Source organism: Sciurus carolinensis, chromosome 1, assembly GCF_902686445.1.
Source record: "Sciurus carolinensis chromosome 1, mSciCar1.2, whole genome shotgun sequence".
NCBI lineage: Eukaryota > Metazoa > Chordata > Mammalia > Rodentia > Sciuridae > Sciurus > Sciurus carolinensis.
Window position 1 is genome coordinate 123,120,597 of NC_062213.1, and position 19,058 is coordinate 123,139,654.

The following is a 19,058-nucleotide window of genomic DNA, read 5'->3' on the forward strand; positions in this document are numbered from 1 at the left end:
AATGGCTCTACTCCTAAATAAAAACAGATATCTGTCAAAAGGCTTAAAAATCTAGGCTTTTCAAAAGCTACAATATTCAGAAGCCTAGAAAAATAATCTGATATCACCCAAATAAATACTCCTATCGGTCACAAAACCTTTAATTAAAATGTGGCATCTGTAATTTCACCTAATTAGAAAAGGTGAACCTAATTTTGAATTGCAAATTACTCATTTTATGAAAGCTTTTATGAAATTAAACCACCCTCAGACTGACAGCCTCAGTCAGTACAGTTTGACAAGCCCTATGATGTGACGTTTTTGATTAATCAGTGAGCCATTCCAAAGGCTCCCACATGTAGCCACTGACTGGTTCTAATGTTAGTAGGTGCAGCTTTCCAATTAAGACTTGCATCATGGTGTATAAGAGCTGGCACTCTAACCCTGTGTGACCTCACTCAACTTTTATTTATTTTCTCATTAATAACTGAAGATTAGAATATCCACATTTCCATAAAATAATAAGAACTAAATGAGAAATCATAGGAAAATAATCTGGTGTCTACTAAAGCATTTTAAGCGAATTTAATTACGATTAATTTAGGATTGCATGCTTTGTGCAATACACAATTCTACCAAATGTGAGAAGAATTTTGATCGATATAAAAGCCTCATTTGCATTTTAATTTAGGATCTACAGAGGCTAAGCTGTCATGGTTGAATATATAATTTTTCCCACTAAAATGTAAAGGAAACAAATTTAAAAAAAGAGTAACATGTTATATGTACAAAATCTTTAAAATGACAAATTCATTTGGGCTGAACAACTATTGTTTAAAATATTGATGTAAATAAAACTGACAGTGTTCTCTTCAGAGTAGCAATTAGAGAGTATTTGGAGACAGAATTCACTATAAAATTACATACACAGAGGAGAAGTTTTAGGATTCTACATATCTTGGAGTAATATAGTCTTCAGTTTTAATATTCCCAAATCGAAAAACCTTTAGCATTGTCCTAAAATTAAAATAATTGATTTAAAAATAGATATAACTCTCAAACTTTTACAGGATCCACAAACAAAAAACCAACGTATTAAATAACAAATGCATATGAGTATTTTGTTTATAGTACACAAACACAACACAAAGTTTATAAATAACTTAAAAAATTATGAGTGCAAAACTTATGATTGCCTAAATAACCTCAAGAAGCAAGCCCTACTGTTATCAGTGTACAATGTATAATTTTTATTGCTTCAGAATGTAGTAAAAATGATCAAACAGGACACCAACAAGGCAGCAACCAGAGATCTTTTATACCCATGTTGTGTACCAGTGGTCCCAGGCAAGAGGATAGTCCTGAAATAATGGTCTTTTTAGTAAGTATCAGAATATTTCAGCAAAACGCAATTTGTTATTTTCAAATAGCATTTCAAAAGAATGTGTTAAGCTTCTCACCACTATTGTGAAAGTCATTTTGCAGAAAATGCACATGAAAAAAGATTATTTAAGAATTGTGGACATTTAAATATTCAAGGGGTGTTACAATACTGGCCAAAATAAAGAAAGTTCACAATATAATACACCGTTTATTCACTCAATAGTACAGAAAGCTTTTAAAAGGGTGAGGAATCCCAGAAGACCTGGTGAATTGCAAGATACACGTAGAATAGAATGAAGTGATACAGAGGAGCAATAAGATGTTAGAAGGAACCATTCTTGGTAGGGTTTTTGACTCAGAACTTCTGGTCAAGTATTTAGTAATGTTCTCGAGGAAAGGACTTACAATATGCATGGGAACACATTTCAGTAGTCACCTGTATCCATAAAATGCTACTGTTCATTCAATATATTTACCATTGAAACCTAGAAACTAAAAAGTCAATTAATCGTTCATAGGCAATTAATTACAGGATGAGTTTACTTAAGATCCACTAGAATAAAAACAAATAGAAATTTTTACCATAGGTCAAGACAAAAGCAAAGTTTAATTTGAAAAGACAAAAACATGAAACTTTAGCTAACTTTTAATATTTTTCATGCCATTAAAGTAAATAGTTGGTTTAACATTTTAAATTAATATTTATCACGGGTTTTAATGTAATGCTGATATACAATGTCAATTTCACTTAAGTATTGATAGAGCTGAAATTGACAACCTTGGAGGATGTCACTCATATTTATAATGGTAAATAGAATCTTTATTCCTGTGCTATTTTAGGAGGATTGGTAAGTAGGAAACATACCTTGGTATACATTAGCAATCTCAATAATTTCATTTTGGTGCCTGTTTAGTCACTATTTCATTTTAATCCACTTTTCTGAAGTTGCTTGCATAGGGATTAGAAAGGCCTGAGGGATATTTTGGTCAAGGAAACAAAAAGGATTGAAATCAGTTTCTTATGAGAGTTTCCAATATACTTTTTCTGAGGACAACACCACCATTTCTGTATAAAAAAATGTTTTATTCTTTTTATCTCCGAACATGTTAAACATTTTACCCTATGTATGAAGAATGTATTCATGAAAGTCAAGGACTGGTGCATTCTTATACATAGTTTGTGGTTTTGAATTATTTTCTAAATCTTGAACATGTCATTATTTAATTAGATGACTATATATCTTTGACATTACAACTGGCAGAAAAATAAATTTAGGTATTATTTACTCCTTCCATGAGCTCATAGTAAACAAAAGGAAATAAAAGACGTACAATACTATGCACAGCAAAAGAACCTTCACAAACATTTACCGCATCTCTAAAGGGAATTTTAATTCAACTGCAGAGACTTGGGTACACATTTTATTCCCAACTGAACTGCCCTGACAAGTCATCCTTAAATACACTAAAAACCCTTTGTCCTTTTAGGGTACTTGATCTGCATTACACATTTATTAAACAAATCTTATTCCTCTTTTGTGACCTTTATCTGCATGTTATTTTCAGGATTTTACTCCAGAATTAGAACAGCCTCATCATTCAGCTTTATATTTTGTATTGGAGGGGGCAGTGCGTTTCCGTGTCCCTTGTGGAGCTTCATGTGTGTTGGTGAGCAGCGAACACGACTCTACACGTGGTGTTTAAAGAACCAACGTTTGTAGTAGGACGTTGTGGTGAAATCAGTTCACAAGTGATTTTCAGATATTTTATCCCCACAATTAAAGGACAGCTTTGGATTTTGCATTTTACTTATTATTTTGCTCAGTTGTTAACAGAGATTAAATAACAAGTAATCAGAGCTACGTAAAAAGACCCTTCCAAATGAGGTTCAGGCGCTTCCAGTGATGCTGAAGAGATCCGTCTCTGTCCACTGTTTTCACTAAATTACGTTACTGAGTGAAAAAACAAAGAAACCTCCCAGGCCTCCTATCCTACGTGGGGCCATGCATTTCCCTAACTGACAGAGGGTCGGTTCCACAATCCAGTCCACCCTACGAGTTTGCTCCTTAGCACTTGTTTGTGGCACTTAAGCGGCACTGTCTGATCCCTGAAAACTTGAAATGTGCGCTTTACAGCCCTCGGGGTAGTGTTTTTAATGCGCATTAACTGGCGACAGTGGAGGACGAGGATGAAGACGCCTTAATTAATTGCCACATATTACAGGTGCACTCGGGAGAGTGCGACCAAGGGGAACGATTCTGAAAGAAGGAGCGGGAATTCCTCAGGCTTGTCCTCATGGAAACACGCTCTTTAACACAGTATTTTAGATTTGCTCATTTGTAAAATGAGATTAATTAAATCGACCACCTGGCTTCCATGGAGACCGCCGGGAGGACCGTTTATAAAAACGCAGTGAGACCTACCTTACCCTGGGTGGTGCGCCATTCTGGGCGAAGCAAGGTGGGCGCCAGGACCCGAGCGTCTTCCTCGCTCCGGCCTCGACCGCCCCTGGACACGGAAGCGGCTGGGGGTCGGTTCCGGAGCCGCCGTGCGGTTTCCACCTGCGCGGAGGGGGCGGTGGCCGTGGTGGCCTCCACGCTTTCCGCTCTCCGCTGCCCGGCCTGGGCCTGGGCCCGGGTGACCCTAAACCGCGGAACCCGCCGCCACCACAGCAGCCGCCCGCCAGAATCCGCAAGGTCGCCGCAGGACTAGTCCAAGCGCGAGGATCCTCAGGCAGCCAGGCCTCCCTCGCGGAGAAGGCAGCACCACCGGCGTCCGGTTCGGCCCCGCCCACTAGCTAAGGCCAAGAGGCTCCCCAGGCCCCGCCCCACGACGCCCCCTCGGCCCGACCCAGGACGCCTCCTCCTGAGCCGCGGAGCCAAGGAGGCAGGACCACACCCCCAAAGGCGGCAAGCGGCTGTAATACTTCTCTTCAACTTCGCCCGTCATGCTTCGATGCACATTAGGTTAGCTGTTCCACTTTGAAAGCATGAGAGTGTCAAGGTCTTTGAATGGCATATATGCCATTTCTGAGAAATGTATGTGGATGCTAAGTATTGCTTTGTACCAGCAACTGCCCCATTCTTTGAAGAAAAAAAAATTGATTGAAGTAGTTGAGGATTTGTTTGGCTTTACAGGAAGCAATCTGGTGCTAAGTAGTTTTAAATGGTTTTGTAAGCAAAGCTGAACTGTAGATCTTCATTCAGGAATATATATATTAAGACTATGGAATGGGTGTTAAGACTTGGCAGGGGGAGAAAATGGGTTTGGTTTATAGATCTTTTATAGCCCTATGAGCTATCTTTTTCTTGAAAGTTTTTGAAAGAAGTGGAAAAATCATTTTGTTGCATTTCTCCTATTCTTGTTTTTAAAAGAACAACAAATCCCAAGCCCTACATATGGCTTGTATTGAACTTTTATATTTGAATTAAAGATTGTTAAACATGAAAAAAAGTGTACCTTAAACTTCTTTGAGATGATTGATGAGGGAGAGTGACATATAAGTAAAAAATGTTATTACTTCAAACTACAGGTTTCTAATGGCAAGATATTTACATTAGTCATAGAATAAAGATAATGAAGAGAATTGTATTGAATACCATCTCATGCAAATTCTTGGCACTTCTACCCATTTGTACACTATTCAAGACCCTTCATATCATCATGAATAGATTTTTAAATATATGTATGTATGTATATATAGCATACATATATTATAGCATTTTGAACTTTCTAACTATTTTGAATGTCTGTATAATGTAAAATCTGTTGGAAGAGTGGATGTTTAAAGCATACGGTTAGACATTAGACATTCCCTTAGTGGAGAGAGAATGGTGAATAATTAAAAGGGTATTAAAAATCCAGGATGTACTGATTAAGATATTTTCTCATGCTTGTTGCTGACAGTGTTCAAATTAGCTGAAGGATGAACTTTTGGTTTACTTCCTGGCAAGTGGAAGCTTTTTTAAATTATCAGGTTGAGAAAGTTTTTGGACAATATGTTCCCCAAACATTATTTAGATGTTTTCTACAAGATTTTCATGACTTAGAAAGCCCCACTAGGTTTGTGCACATCTTAAGTGGCTCTGCGGTAGAATCCATTGTTGAAAATGATTGTGTGTACTGGCCCTCTGTAGATCTGTCCTCACTGGACGTTCAGACTCTGCATCTAATTCATACCTGAGTCATGCCTGAGGGCATATGCAGAATAGTAATAGGAACCCAAACCCAATGGGATAGATGGGAGGGAAGATGCACTTGTTAAGCCATAGGCCAGGGACATCCCAACTCTTACTTTATTTTAATGAGCTTCCAGTGCTTTGTTTGAATAGTGTAGATTTGAAGATCCACTGAGTGAGTCATCTCAAAACTCACTGCTTTTCACTTAACTCTTTCACCAGGCTTTCTTTTCCCTCATAACATCCGGTGGTGTTTGGACATGTTTGAATGGAGGGAATTAATGGAAAAAAATCACACCTCTAAAACTCAGCATATTAAATATGTGAAAAGGACTTCTTAAAAATCATTTTGTAATTTACTGTCAGTAAATGCAATAAACATGTGGACTGTATAGGGAGATCAATGTTTTGCTTGTTTTTGTGTTTTTAAAGATGAAAACAAACTGGTGATACAAATGGTAGGCTAGGTTTACAAATACATTATAATTTCTCTGAGATGTTTTTACCAAATTCCATTTTTTTGACAACTGGAGAAGATCTATCCTTATAAATGGCACAAGTTCTTGTCAAAATAACAAAAAGCATAATTTTCTTTTTTTCATATTTGAGATTTTATTGGCTGTATTGAAAATCAGTACACAGACAAATATTTCACTTTGCACACAATTCTTTACACACATACCGGAAATCTAAAAACCTTATACTGTGATTCTTTTTCAGTTATTCCAGTGACTTTCCAGCTTTGAATTTGGAGGCAAATTTTTCTTAATAGAGTATCCAGTACCAGTATCTTTGAATGCTGTTGTTGTTTAGGTCCCACTAATTCAAAACTTTGTCACACACACTACATACTCAAACTATCAATCTTTCATAGCACATTAAAAAGCGTCAGGAAAACTAAGACTTCCACAACCCAAAGTGTTACAGAATACACACGATTCTGACAGCAATGATGCAGTAGTGGTCTTCTTCGGGAAACAATTCTACTAAAAAACACAGGAATAGAAGTAATTTAAAATATTCAAGACATTAAATGCAAGACTGTGACTCCAAACTGCCACTTAATATGCTTTGTACTGCAGGATATAAAATTAACCCCCACCTATGGAATGTTAAGCTGACACCCAAGACAGTCCAAGCCTCCCATATTTCAATATCCCACTATTTTCTGATTTTACCCAAAAATAAACAACCAACAAGTGATTTCGTTTCTCAAAAAAACCATTTACACTTAAAAAATGGGATGAGATGGGATCCCCTCCTTTTTAAAAATGTTTCTAGAGCTACTAAAAAACTTGCATTTACAAAATAGTTGATAAAAATATTCCTCTGGATTGTACAAGAAGGGAACCGAGCTTCTTTCTCTTCTGCTTCATCCAAGGCTGGACTTTCTCCATTTTCGGCAGGTAAATCTTCTGTAGTTTCTTGGTTAGTCACTTCAGCCTGTTTTCCCTTTGCTCCCCTTTTCCCTTTTGTTGGAACTTTTTTGTCGGAAGATTTATTCTCCCCCGCCGCCTTCCTGGGCTTGGCGTCCTCCTTGGCAGGAGCAGGCTTAGCCGCCAGGCGGGCCGACCTCCGCTTGGGCTCCTCTCTCGTTGCGCCTTGGGCCCAACTGACCCTCCTCTTGGGCCGAACTGACCCATCCGGCAGGGCGCTGCGGGCGCTGCGGGCGCTGTGGGCGCTGTGGGCTGCGGCGCGCGGGAGCCTTCCGAAGCCGCGCTGCCTGGGCGCTGGGCTGCTCCCGCCGCGCAAGCTCCATAATTGTCATATAGTTTATCTTCACTAAAACTACTGGAACATTTCTGAAAATACATGGAGTATATTTTATTTTATTGTATTAGTCTAAAATGATGATTCCTCACCGAAGGCAATTCTGTTGCGTGGGTGTCATTTTGTAACACTTAGACACAGTCCTGCTTGTCACCGCTTGGAAGGAATGTTACTGGTGTATGGCAGTGGAAGGCAGGGATGCTGCTAAGCATCCTAAGATGCACAGGGCAGACTTCCAAAACAAAGGCCCCAAATGGCATCGCCGAAGTTGAGAAATATTGCTCTAAAGACACATATTGTTGTATACAGTTCACCTGAAATTCGAACTACAGGCACCGTGCTCCTTAAGGACAGAAAATTAAATGACAGAAACAAGTAAATGAATTTAGAAGATTGAGCAAGTAGCTTAGAACAACTGGGCTAAACATGAGTGTAATCTTTAATCCCACAGATGTTACCTGTGCTGATGTACTTCAGGTGAAATAAAAATTTATAATTGTTTGATAAATGAATGAATAAGTGAATTTGTATCTCAGCATTCAGAGTAAATGTTATACATATAAATGATATGTTACATAATGAAGAACATAACAGTAAGTCGGATGATCTGCAACAAATGTCCAGTGTTCCTTTGAAGGCAATCTGTGTTGTTGTGACCGTACACAGTATTCTAAGTATTCTCCATACCTGGACTCAGCAGAATGACATTCAAGACCCTTCACAGCCTGGCATCAGTATTACTTCCTTCCACCCCTTTCCATAAGTTGACTTCTTTGTCCCCAGAGCATTTTTCATTTCTGTCTGCCTGAATTGGGACTCTAAGAATAAAGCTTCATCCACCTGGATTTACCTTTCCTTTCCCACTCACCCTTAAGCAGTGCTTTTAAATCTTTCCTCCTCTGAAGAGTCAGTGCCCATCATCTAATCATCCATACTGATCTCTCATTTTCAGCAGCTACTGCCTAAACCATCTATTTAAAGTATAGAATGGTACAGTCCAAAAAAGGAAGATTTTCTTTGTCATTAAGGGTGATGCCTGAGGCTGAAGTCACTGTGTATAAAATTGTACCATATGGCATGTACTATATGCAGGTAAGATTTTAATGCTTTATGAGCATATCAGTCTGCATTATACTTTATAAAGTAAGGCCAACTATTTCAATTTTTTGGATGAAGAAACTGATGCTCACTGAACATCTTAACATTTACTTGACTACATGTAGTAGAGAATCTGTTTAACAAAGGCCATATTCTTCCTTTTCATTCAGTTGCTAACAGGGCTGTCTAGCCCTGCTTGCTTCTAGGTGAGGTTCCTGGCATATGAGCAGATGGGATGGGTATTACTTCCTAGCTTAAACTGCAAGAGTGCCAGAGCATTGTCTTTCCTTGGCCTCAATCCACCTGCTGCTTTGATGTTTTTCTCAGAGAGACTATGGGAGCCACCCACTGAAAGATGTTAGAGCTCCCTGTGGCCTGGTCCCCAGAAGGACAAGAACTGAGTCTCCACCTCTACTTTGTCTACTCCACTGAGAGCTGACTATATTTTCTGTGAGGAAGAAATACATTTTTATTTTTTAACTACTGAAATGTTAGGGTTTATCCACCAATGAAGTTGGCATACTTAATATATTGTACAATATTTGTCCTATGAGAAACAAACATTGTGATGACTCTTGTTTAAGTGTAAGGGAATAGACAATAAAGGTGTCCAGACCTTCCCATTTATCCATGGTAATCATGATTTAAGCCTGTCTCCAATAATAGCAATGCTTTCCACTCTCAAAAGCATCACTATTTGGATGATGAAGTGTATGATATGAAATTAATTATTGCCAAGGAAAAATAGCAAAAAAAAAAAATTAGGGTTAGTAAAGATGAATTTGAATTTTTGCACCACCATTTGTGTGATGCAGGACAAGTTCATTTATGCTCTTACCTGGAAAAACGGGTGTAAGTGTTCATGTTAGTTAACCTCTCAGCAATGTGAAAATCAAAGAAGATAACATGTGCATGAAAGGGATTTCATGAAACAGCTTTAACAACTATGAAATTCTATGTAAATATTCAGCTAATATTAAAATTATTAGGGCTGGGGATATAGTTCAGATGGTAGAGTGCTTGCCTTGCAAACACGAGGCCCTGGGTTCAAACCACAGCACCGCAAAAAAAAGAAAAAAAAAATTAAAATTATGAAAGAACAACATTTTTGGGAACATGTAGGAAGTTGTGAATAAAAATCTTTCTTTAAACCAATATGAAATTCACTCTAGTCTTTGAATAAAATAAGTATGTGTCAATATTTGATGCACATTGAGGACTCAATTCTACTTAGAAAAAGGATCGAAATGAGGCCTATTGAATATCTACCTCTGGTGTCTGACTTTGGAAGTTCTAAATAACTAGTACTACATCAAGGAGATGACAACCATGTGCCTTCTCGTAGAAACAACCCCAAACTGTAGCCTTCCAGGGGACTTCCAAGTACCCCTTCTCCTTTCTTCTTTTCTTCCTCCATATCCTCTATTCCTCTTCCTCTTCTTATTTTTCTTCTTCTTGTGTTGTACTTTTCAAAGAGGGGTAAACCATTTTACCCTAGTCTATTCATTACAATAACCCCCTACACAACCAGTCATCCAGCTTTCAATAATTGAACACGTAGCATGGATGTGTTAACACTTTCAAGAAGATGAGTTTAAAACTATACATGTATGTGTATATATAGAGAGAGACAGAGATAGATATAGATATAGATATATAGTAATGCCCTCACAGAATATACAACCTAGAGGGAAAGGGATAACAATATTAGTTACAAAAGTATAACTATAAAGCACAACTGAAAAGAAGATACCTGCTGGAAAGGGAAATAAAAGATTTCAACAAGATTTGAACATGTGAAGTAGATTTCCCCACAGTGATGAACGTTAGTTTGAGATCTGAAGAATGAACAGCCAGGTAAAGGGAATGAAGAGGTGGGGAAGTGAAGTAAGGTGGTCTGAAGCTTGGCAGGGAAGGACATTCCAGGCAGTCAAAACAGAGTGTGCAAAGACTCTGTTGAGGATAGCGACTTGCATTCTTCAAAGAACAGAAAGAGATCAATTTAGATGTGACACTGAGCAAGGCTGTGAGATCTGCAATGTGAGTCTACAGGTGACCAAGAGACAGATGCTGTGGAAACTTGTAGGCCACAACAAAGGTCTCTGTCTTTTTTTCTGAGGACAATGAGAAGTCCCTGGAAGTTTTAAACATAGGGTGACATGATAGAATGTATATTTTGAGAAGATCACTGGATGCAAATGGTAGTTTGTGGCAATGATACATCTCACATTCCTTACTCTGAGGACATGCCTGACAGATTTTTACAAGTGTTTGTTACAAGAGATGCTGAGTATCTCTCCTCACCATTGTCCTCTACTAAATCATTTCTCTTACTTCCTTCAGCATCAGGGTTAAGTAGAATATTCACCACATTTACTTTAAAATTAACAGTTCCTATTAACTTTTCTCTTACTTGGAATTCCATCCACATTTGCAAGACTTTTAAAATGTGGATGAAGTCAACTTCATTCTCTATTTTCTGCATTCTTTTTCTTAACCAGACTTGGCTAAGTAAAGACAGGGACCTGTTCACCGGTTATAGAATAAGAATGCATTCTACAGATAAATTGTTTAATGTTTTGTTCCTACTAATAGGTAACTTCAAAAGTTCATAAACTCTGTCTTTTGCAAACTTACACTTGCAGAAGTGAAATAATCTGAAAATAAAGACATTATGAATGTTTATTTCTAGAACAATTGCAATCAAGCCCTTGTTATCAGGGGATACATAAAATCGGCATGGATCTAAACTGAGTCTGTATTCTCTTCATGAAGTTTTCCTTTAAAATGATACTTCGTGTGACTTCTCCTACAAAATATAGTCAGCACAATTCATTTTAAAATTTTGTTTTGCCTTTGGCATGTGGACAGCAGACACTGGTTAGAAGTAGCAGCAGGAAGACAAGGAGGACAACAGGCTGGGACTGACCCTGGGAGGAGTCCCTGGAAAGTATGCACATAAACCCAGAAAAAAGATTTGATAGAGATCTTTGTGGAAGGTTTATCAGAAAAATTATTCTTCTTCTTTTGCTTTTATTTGTTCTTTTTAGATATACATGATGGTAGAGTGCAGTTCAACATATTATTCATACTTATTCTAATTAGGCTCACTTTTTTTTTTTTTTGTGCTGGGGATTGAACCCAGGGCCTTGTGCATCACATTCTTGTCATTGCACATGATGTGGCATTTCACTGGTGGTGTATTCATATATGAACATAGGAAGCTTGGGTCAGATTCATTCTTTTTAGGGACCCAAAGATTTCTCCACAGATTCATTAAAAGTTTTTCATCTCCAGAGATTTAATGCTACTTGTGTTAACTCATAATCTATACCCTTAGTTCAAATCTGTCCACTTAGCTTTATTTCCATGAATACAGGACTCTGCTAACACATAAAAGCTTGCCCATCAAACTTGTGAGTGTATATTCACTCATAAGCTCATTGTCTTACACCAAACTCCTTTCCCTTAAAAATCATTCTCTTTCTCATCATTGTGTCAACTACCTACTATTGTTTTATGGATCTTACCACCTTTTCCTCACTTGTCCCCTCTTTTATCTTCTTAGTTTGAAACTTGATGGTATGGTTTGGATATGAGGTGTCCCCCCAAAAGCTCACATGTGAGACAAGACAAGAAAGTTTGAAATGACATGGTTGGGTTATAGCCTTAACCTGATCAGTGAATTAATCCCTGATGGGATTAACCAAGTGATAACTGGAGGCAGGTGGGCTGTGGTTGGATGAAGGGGTCCATTGGGGCGTGGCCATGGGGTATATATTTTGTATCTGAGAAGGGAGACACTTCCTGGTCATCGTGTGAGTTGCTTCTCTCTGCCACACTCTTCCTCCAAGATGTTCTGCCTCTCCTTTAGCATTGAGGAATGGGGCCTGCAGTCTGTGGATTGAGACCTCTGAAGCCATGGGCCCTCAAATAAACCTTTCCTCCTCTTCTGTTGTTCTGGTCAGGTTCTTTAATCACAGCAGCAAAAAAAAGCTGACTAAAACACTTGAGCTCTTTTGAGTAGACAACCAACACACATGCCTGTTTCTACTTTTTATCAATCACACTCATCTGCCCAATGAACTTCTGGGTTATTCTTATATTAAAAGATATTTCCACAAACCACTCACCAGCTGATGACCTATCAGTGGTCCCTTTATTTACAGAATCAAAATAGCTACTAATAACATTTACCATTTAATAAATCTTGGGCAAAACCAATTATGGCTTTAAGGATATATCTATAATTTCCACAAAGCTTTAAGAACTCACCTTAATATTTTCAATTTTTTCTAGTACTGATGATGTTTGCTATTTAAATTACATAAAAATATTTTAAATACATACTGATAGTAAAAAGATTTTCCTAGTCAGCAGATGATATACATGAATGAAAATCAAATAAAAGAAATAAAGTCAACTGAACCAGTGTATGGCTTAATCAATATTAGTTCCTTCCCACTCTAAAGAGAAAAGAGAATGCTTAGATAAGGTGTGATGCATGAAGCTAACATCAATTTTATGACATAACAATCTATTATTTTCTTCAGGATCGATCCACTTCACATCAACGACACACATGGTTTCATGGGGGCTGAAAATCATAAAGGGTTTATCTGAGAGTCAAAAAAAATTCAAGAACAATTGATTGGGATTTACTTGGACTTAAGTTTTGCCCAAGTCACCAAAACAAATGTGCATTCCTTCAGGCCCAATGTGAGTACACCAGCTAGAAATTGAGGCTCTACTTCAAGACTTGACTGAGGACATAACTTCCTATAAGGAACAACTAGGAGATGAGACTTTGCCTGAACTACTAGTTACATGGTTTAAGAAAAAGAGGGCATATGTCAACATTAAATCTGAAAAGAATAGCTATTAGTTAAATTGTCAAGCATTTGCTTTGTATGAAAAGTCATTCAGCTTCGATAACAGAAATGATAAACTGGATTTCAGGTAAAAAAATAAAGTATATAGCTGGGTATGGTGGCACACATCTGTAATCCCAGTATCTCAGGAGGTTGAGACTGGATGCTCTCAAGCTCAAAGCCAGCCTCAGAAATTGTGAGGTGCTAAGCAACTCAGTGATACCCTGTCTCTAAATAAAATACAAAAGAGAGCTGATATGTGACTCAGTGTTTGAGTTCCCCTGAGTTCAATGCCAGTACTCCCCGCCAAAAAGAGAATAAATTACTTAACTTGTATTTGGGTTCAAAGTGTGATTATGGCTGATTTAGAGATATGCTCCAGAGACTATTCTGACAGAACTAAGAGGATTCAAAAGGAATGAGGGAGTATAAGATGTGGCATTTTATTAATGGTGCAGTCTGACTTGGTGCCTCTCAAAGCACAGTGATCTGGTGTTACCTTTTTTTTCAGGAACTAATTTTTTTGATGTGGATGTTTCTCTTTATCTACTGCATTATTCTAGAGAAAGATAATGATCAGTTTAGTAGTATAGCAATTGGAACTCTAGAAGATAGGTATTATTCATTTAAAAGTGTCCCAGACTTTTAATTGACTTTAAACTTATGATTACTTTGTAAAATAAGAAAGAGTTAAACACGTTTCCACAATGATCTACTACTTCATAACAATCAGGGTACAGGCAATAAGTGGTTTGAATGTGGGCTTGAAATAAGAATTTCAGGACTGGGACTGTAGCTCATTGGTAGAGCACTTGCCTCACACATGTGAGGCACTGGGTTTGATCCTCAGCACCACATGAAAAAATTGATGAATAAATAAAGACATTTAAAAAAATAAATAAATAAATAAAAGAAAGAATTTCAACTTAGAAAAAACAAAAGACCAGAATATCAAGGTAAATAAACAAAGGGATTACGAAAACAGAGAAAAATGGAAAACTAACTAATGGAAATGAAGTAAAATTCCCAAAGTAAAATTCCGGGTGAAATGGCACTTGACTCTGCCCCATCGTCTTCACTGTGTATGCTGTGATTCAACTCAGCCTTACCAGAATGGCACAGGAAGGCAGAGAGGAGACTGAGGATGTGATGGTAGGGCACTGTAGGTGTACTATAAAACACACTTCTGATTCTGTGAGATAAGTTCTAGAACCAGGCATAATCTAATTCGTGTTTTTAAAAGGCACTGGCAAGAGTGGAAAGAGAAAAGTGAGGGTATTCTCCCAGTAGTCCACCAATATGAGATGGTGGCCTACATGAGCTGGCCTTCATTGCAGACTTAGAAGGCGACTGGGTTTGGGATCTACTGGCGAGTACACTTGATAATGGATTATATTTGGAATTTAGGGGAACGGAAGAATCCAGATTGAAAGCTAGTTTTTATTTGAATAGAGAATTCATAGGGGTTCCATTTATTGTGAGAGAGAAGTTTGGGGTGAAACAGGGTGGGGTGTCAAAAATAGAGGGTTTTCTTCTGAGATGCCAGTTAAATATCAAGAGTAGATGTTGTGTAATAATCAGTTTGAGATATGAATCTGGACAGGAAGAGGTGTAAGCTAAGGAATCATTGATGTATTGATGATATTTTTCCACATGGGGGAAAACATTTATAGACTATCCAATTTTTACTTTTTACTTGTACATTAATTAGAAAATATTTTCTCCTGACCTGGAATTTTACTTCACACTATATTATTCTCTCTGAAAAAATACAATATTGTTCCTTGGACATCAGGCACATATCTGATTGTTGTACATGATTGAACAGCTGTGATATATAAGGTTTCTAAATATATAATAATGAATGAGTTACAAGCCTTTTTCAGTTCTACAAAGTTTGCTTCCTTTTACTATATTTTACTTTTCCTTCCCAAAAATAAAAATTGGAAATAAGGAAAATAAGTAACTACTCTGAGCAAATAATATAATAAGCAAAGTTGTTTTACTTAGTCTACTATTTCCTGGAAAATACACACCATTTCAAGGAAAACAAAGTTACATGTGATGCAAATTTATTATTGGCCTTGTTCTGTTAAGACTGGTAGAAGTAACACCTATTTCAAAGCGGCCTCGATCTCAAGTTGATAAATTTGCACAGAAAATAAGATACCTACATGCAAAACAATGAGAGCAAGGAAACAACATGGCAATAAATACTCAAGCTCTATGATTGGTTAAAGAAGTAAAAGATTTTATGGTGTTTCTGGCTTTTCAAAGATGAAACCACATGCAGATGAGAGCAGAGAGGACCTGCTGTGCAATCTGAAAGTGAACAGGGCTTACTGAGCGGTTGACCTGAGATGATCCTGGCATTTTCCACTGCAGCCACTGCAGCTCCCACATGAGGCTCACTCATGTACTGTACAAATGCATAACCTTTGTGAACCGAGCATCCAACTATTTTCCCATACTTTGAAAAAAATGGCTTCAATGTCAACTATCTTGACAATGGCTCTGTTTCAATTGATGATGAAAACCCGAGAATTGATGGACTTGGGGTCCTTCTTGTTGATGACATTGCTGGTCTGTGTGTTGCCGGTCATAGTTGGCTCAGCTTTTTTAAATCCTTAAACAAAGAAACAAAATAACACACATAAATTAAACAATTAGATCCACTGGATTTTTTAGCTTTTCAATATTATACTCAGGAAAGCTCAAATCCCAAAGTATTACTAATTTTCTTGTGAAAAAAATTAGTAATATACAAGGTATATATGGCATGACTAAATGCAATAAAAATTACTCAACATATAATTTTGAATAAATTCCTGATTCATTTATCCAAAAAATAATTTCTGAATAATGACCAAATATTTAGTAGAAGTATTTCTTTTATAAGTAAGCCCATTTTTGCAAAACAAAGTTAGTGGAATAAACTGCCTTTATATGTGAACAACAACAACAAAAAATCCAATGTGGATAAAGACTGGTGAAATATGGAACATAGCAATGTAACCTCCAATTACTCTTTGAGAACATTTATTTGTATTTTTCCATTTTCTATATCAGGTATACATGTTATCTAGTTTAATATCAAACCCTAATGTTAGAAAACAACAGTTGATTTCATTAAAGGCCATGGAAGAGAAAAAAAGGTATTAAAATCAGAAGCTCAATTAGAAAATTTAACGTGAAAAAGCATAACATTGAGAATGAGATTTAATTATAAATAATTCTGTACATGTTAATTAAACCAATAGCATATGTCAATTTCTTCAAAATGCATATGTAATCAGTGATCATGATAATTAGCAAATTAATAGACTTGGTAATGTTGAAATTTTATTTTCAACCTCACTTTTTTTCCTTTGATAAGAGGCCCCTATGTTATCTAAGGACTGCTACTATTTTAAAAAATTATTTTCTGAAATTGGGAGAATCCTTAACAATTAGCAATTAATATGGATTTGTTTGAGGATCCTTAAAAAATCACAGTTACCAAGATAATGAGTGCATTTGATTTTTAAGAACCATTTTAAATTATATTTCTAAATTAAGCATTAAGGTGCTGGAAGTCTTAAAGGCATGTAAATTGGATATGGCTGAAAATTTATCCACTATGGATTTAAACCAGGTACTCCTAAGTCAACAGTAAGTAAGTAACATAAAAAAGTTTTGAATAAAACTGTTAATTATTAGTTTTGTGGTTTTAAAAGCTTTACTTCAAACTGAACTCACAACATTATACTTTTGTCTTTAAAATGGAGGTGAATTTTTTTTTATTATTTTATTGTAAACAAATGGGATACATGTTGTTTCTCTGTACATGGCATAAAGGCATACCATTTGTGTAATCATAAATTTACATAGGGTAATGCTGTTTGATTCATTTTGTTATTTTTTTCCCTTCCCCCCACCCTTCCCACCCCTCTTTTCCCTCTAAACAATCCTTCCTTCCTCCATTCTTGCCCCCCTACCTAACGCTAACTCTAACCCTAACACTAACCCCTCCCACCCCCCATTATGTGTCATCATCCACTTATTAGCGATATCATTAGTCATTTGTTTTTTTGAGATTGGCTTATCTCACTTAGCATGATATTCTCCAGTTTCATCCATTTGCCTGCAAATGCCATAATTTTATCATTCTTTATGGCTGAGTAATATTCCATTGTATATATATACCACATTTTCTTTATCCATTCATCAATTGAAGGACATCTAGGTTGGTTCCACACTCTGGCTATCGTGACCTGAGCAGTTATGAACATTGATGTGGCTGTATCTCTGTAATATGCTGATTTTAAGTCCTTTGGGTATAGGCCAAGGAGTGGGATAGCTGGGTCAAATGGTGGTTCCATTCCAAGTTTTCTAAGGATTCGCCACAATGCTTTCCAGAGTGGCTGCACTAATTTGCAGCCCCACCAGCAATGTATGAGTGTACCTTTCTCCCCACGTCCTCGCCAACACCTGTTGTTGCTTGTATTCTTGATAATCGCCATTCTAATTGGGGTGAGATGGAATCTTAGGGTGGTTTTGATTTGCATTTCTCTTATTACTAGAGATGTTGAACATTTTTCCATATGTTTGTTGATTGCTTGTAGATCTTCTTCTGTGAAGTGTCAGTTCATTTCCTTAGTCCATTTGTCGATTGGATTATTTGCATTCGTGGTGTAGAGTTTTTTGAGTTCTTTATAGATTCTGGAGATTAGTGCTCTATCTGAAGTATGATTGGCAAAGTATGATTTTCTCCCACTCTGTAGGCTCCTTGTTCGCATTGCTGATAGTTTCCTTTGCTGAGAGAAAAGTTTAAGTTTGAATCTATCCCAGTTATTGATTCTTGCTTTTATTTCTTGTGCTATGGGAGTCCTGTTGAGGAATTCTGGTCCTAAGCCGACATGTTGAAGCTCTGGACCTACTTTTTCTTCTATAAGATGCGTGGTCTCTGGTCTGATTACGAGGTCCTTAATCCATTTTGAATTTAGTTTCATGCATGGTGAGAGATATGGATTTAGTTTCATTCTGTTGCATATGGATTTCCAATTCTCCCAGCACCATTTGTTGAAGAGGCTATCTTTTCTCCATTGCATATTTTTGTCGCCTTTGTCTAGTATGAGGAAATTATATTTGTTTGGGTTTGTGTCCGTGTCCTCTATTCTGTACCATTGATCCACCTTTCTATTTTGGTACCAATACCATGCCGTTTTTGTTACTATTCCTTTGTAGTAGAGTTGAAGATCTGGTATTGTGATACCCCCTGCTTCATTCTTTCTACTGAGGATTGCTTTAGATATTCTGGGTTTTTTATTCTTCCAGATGAATTTCATAATTTCTTTCTCTATTTCTGTAAGGTACATCATTGGAATTTTAATTGGAATTGCATTGAATCTGTATAGCACTTTTGGTACTATGGCCATTTTGACAATATTAATTCTTCCTATCCAAGAACATGGGAGATCTTTCCATCTTCTAAGGTTTTCTTTAATTTCTTTCTTTAGTGTTCTGTAGTTCTCACTGTAGAGGTCTTAAACCTCTTTTGTGAGATTGATTCCCAAGTATTTTATTTTTTTCGATGCTATTGTGAATGGGGTAGTTTTCCTAATTTCTCTTTCTGAAGATTCATCACTTATGTATAAAAATGCCTTAGATTTTTGTGCATTGATCTTATATCCCGCTACTTTACTGAATTCACTTATGAGATCTAAAAGTTTTCTGGTGGAATTTCCTGGTTCCTCTAAGTATATAATCATATCATCAGCAAACAGAGATCGTTTGATTT

General features: G+C 37.0%; 1 protein-coding gene across 1 annotated transcript; it reads right to left on the reverse strand.

Moving 5' to 3' along the window:
- Positions 1 to 6,461: 6,461 nt before the first annotated feature.
- On the reverse strand, positions 6,462 to 7,431 carry LOC124958146 (non-histone chromosomal protein HMG-14-like). Its single transcript, XM_047515933.1, has 3 exons — positions 7,403 to 7,431; positions 6,881 to 7,293; positions 6,462 to 6,526 (listed from the first exon to the last, which is right to left on the reverse strand). Exons 1-3 carry the CDS (start codon positions 7,429 to 7,431, stop codon positions 6,462 to 6,464), a joined length of 507 nt encoding a protein of 168 aa, XP_047371889.1.
- Between the last annotated feature and the right edge of the window lie 11,627 nt (positions 7,432 to 19,058).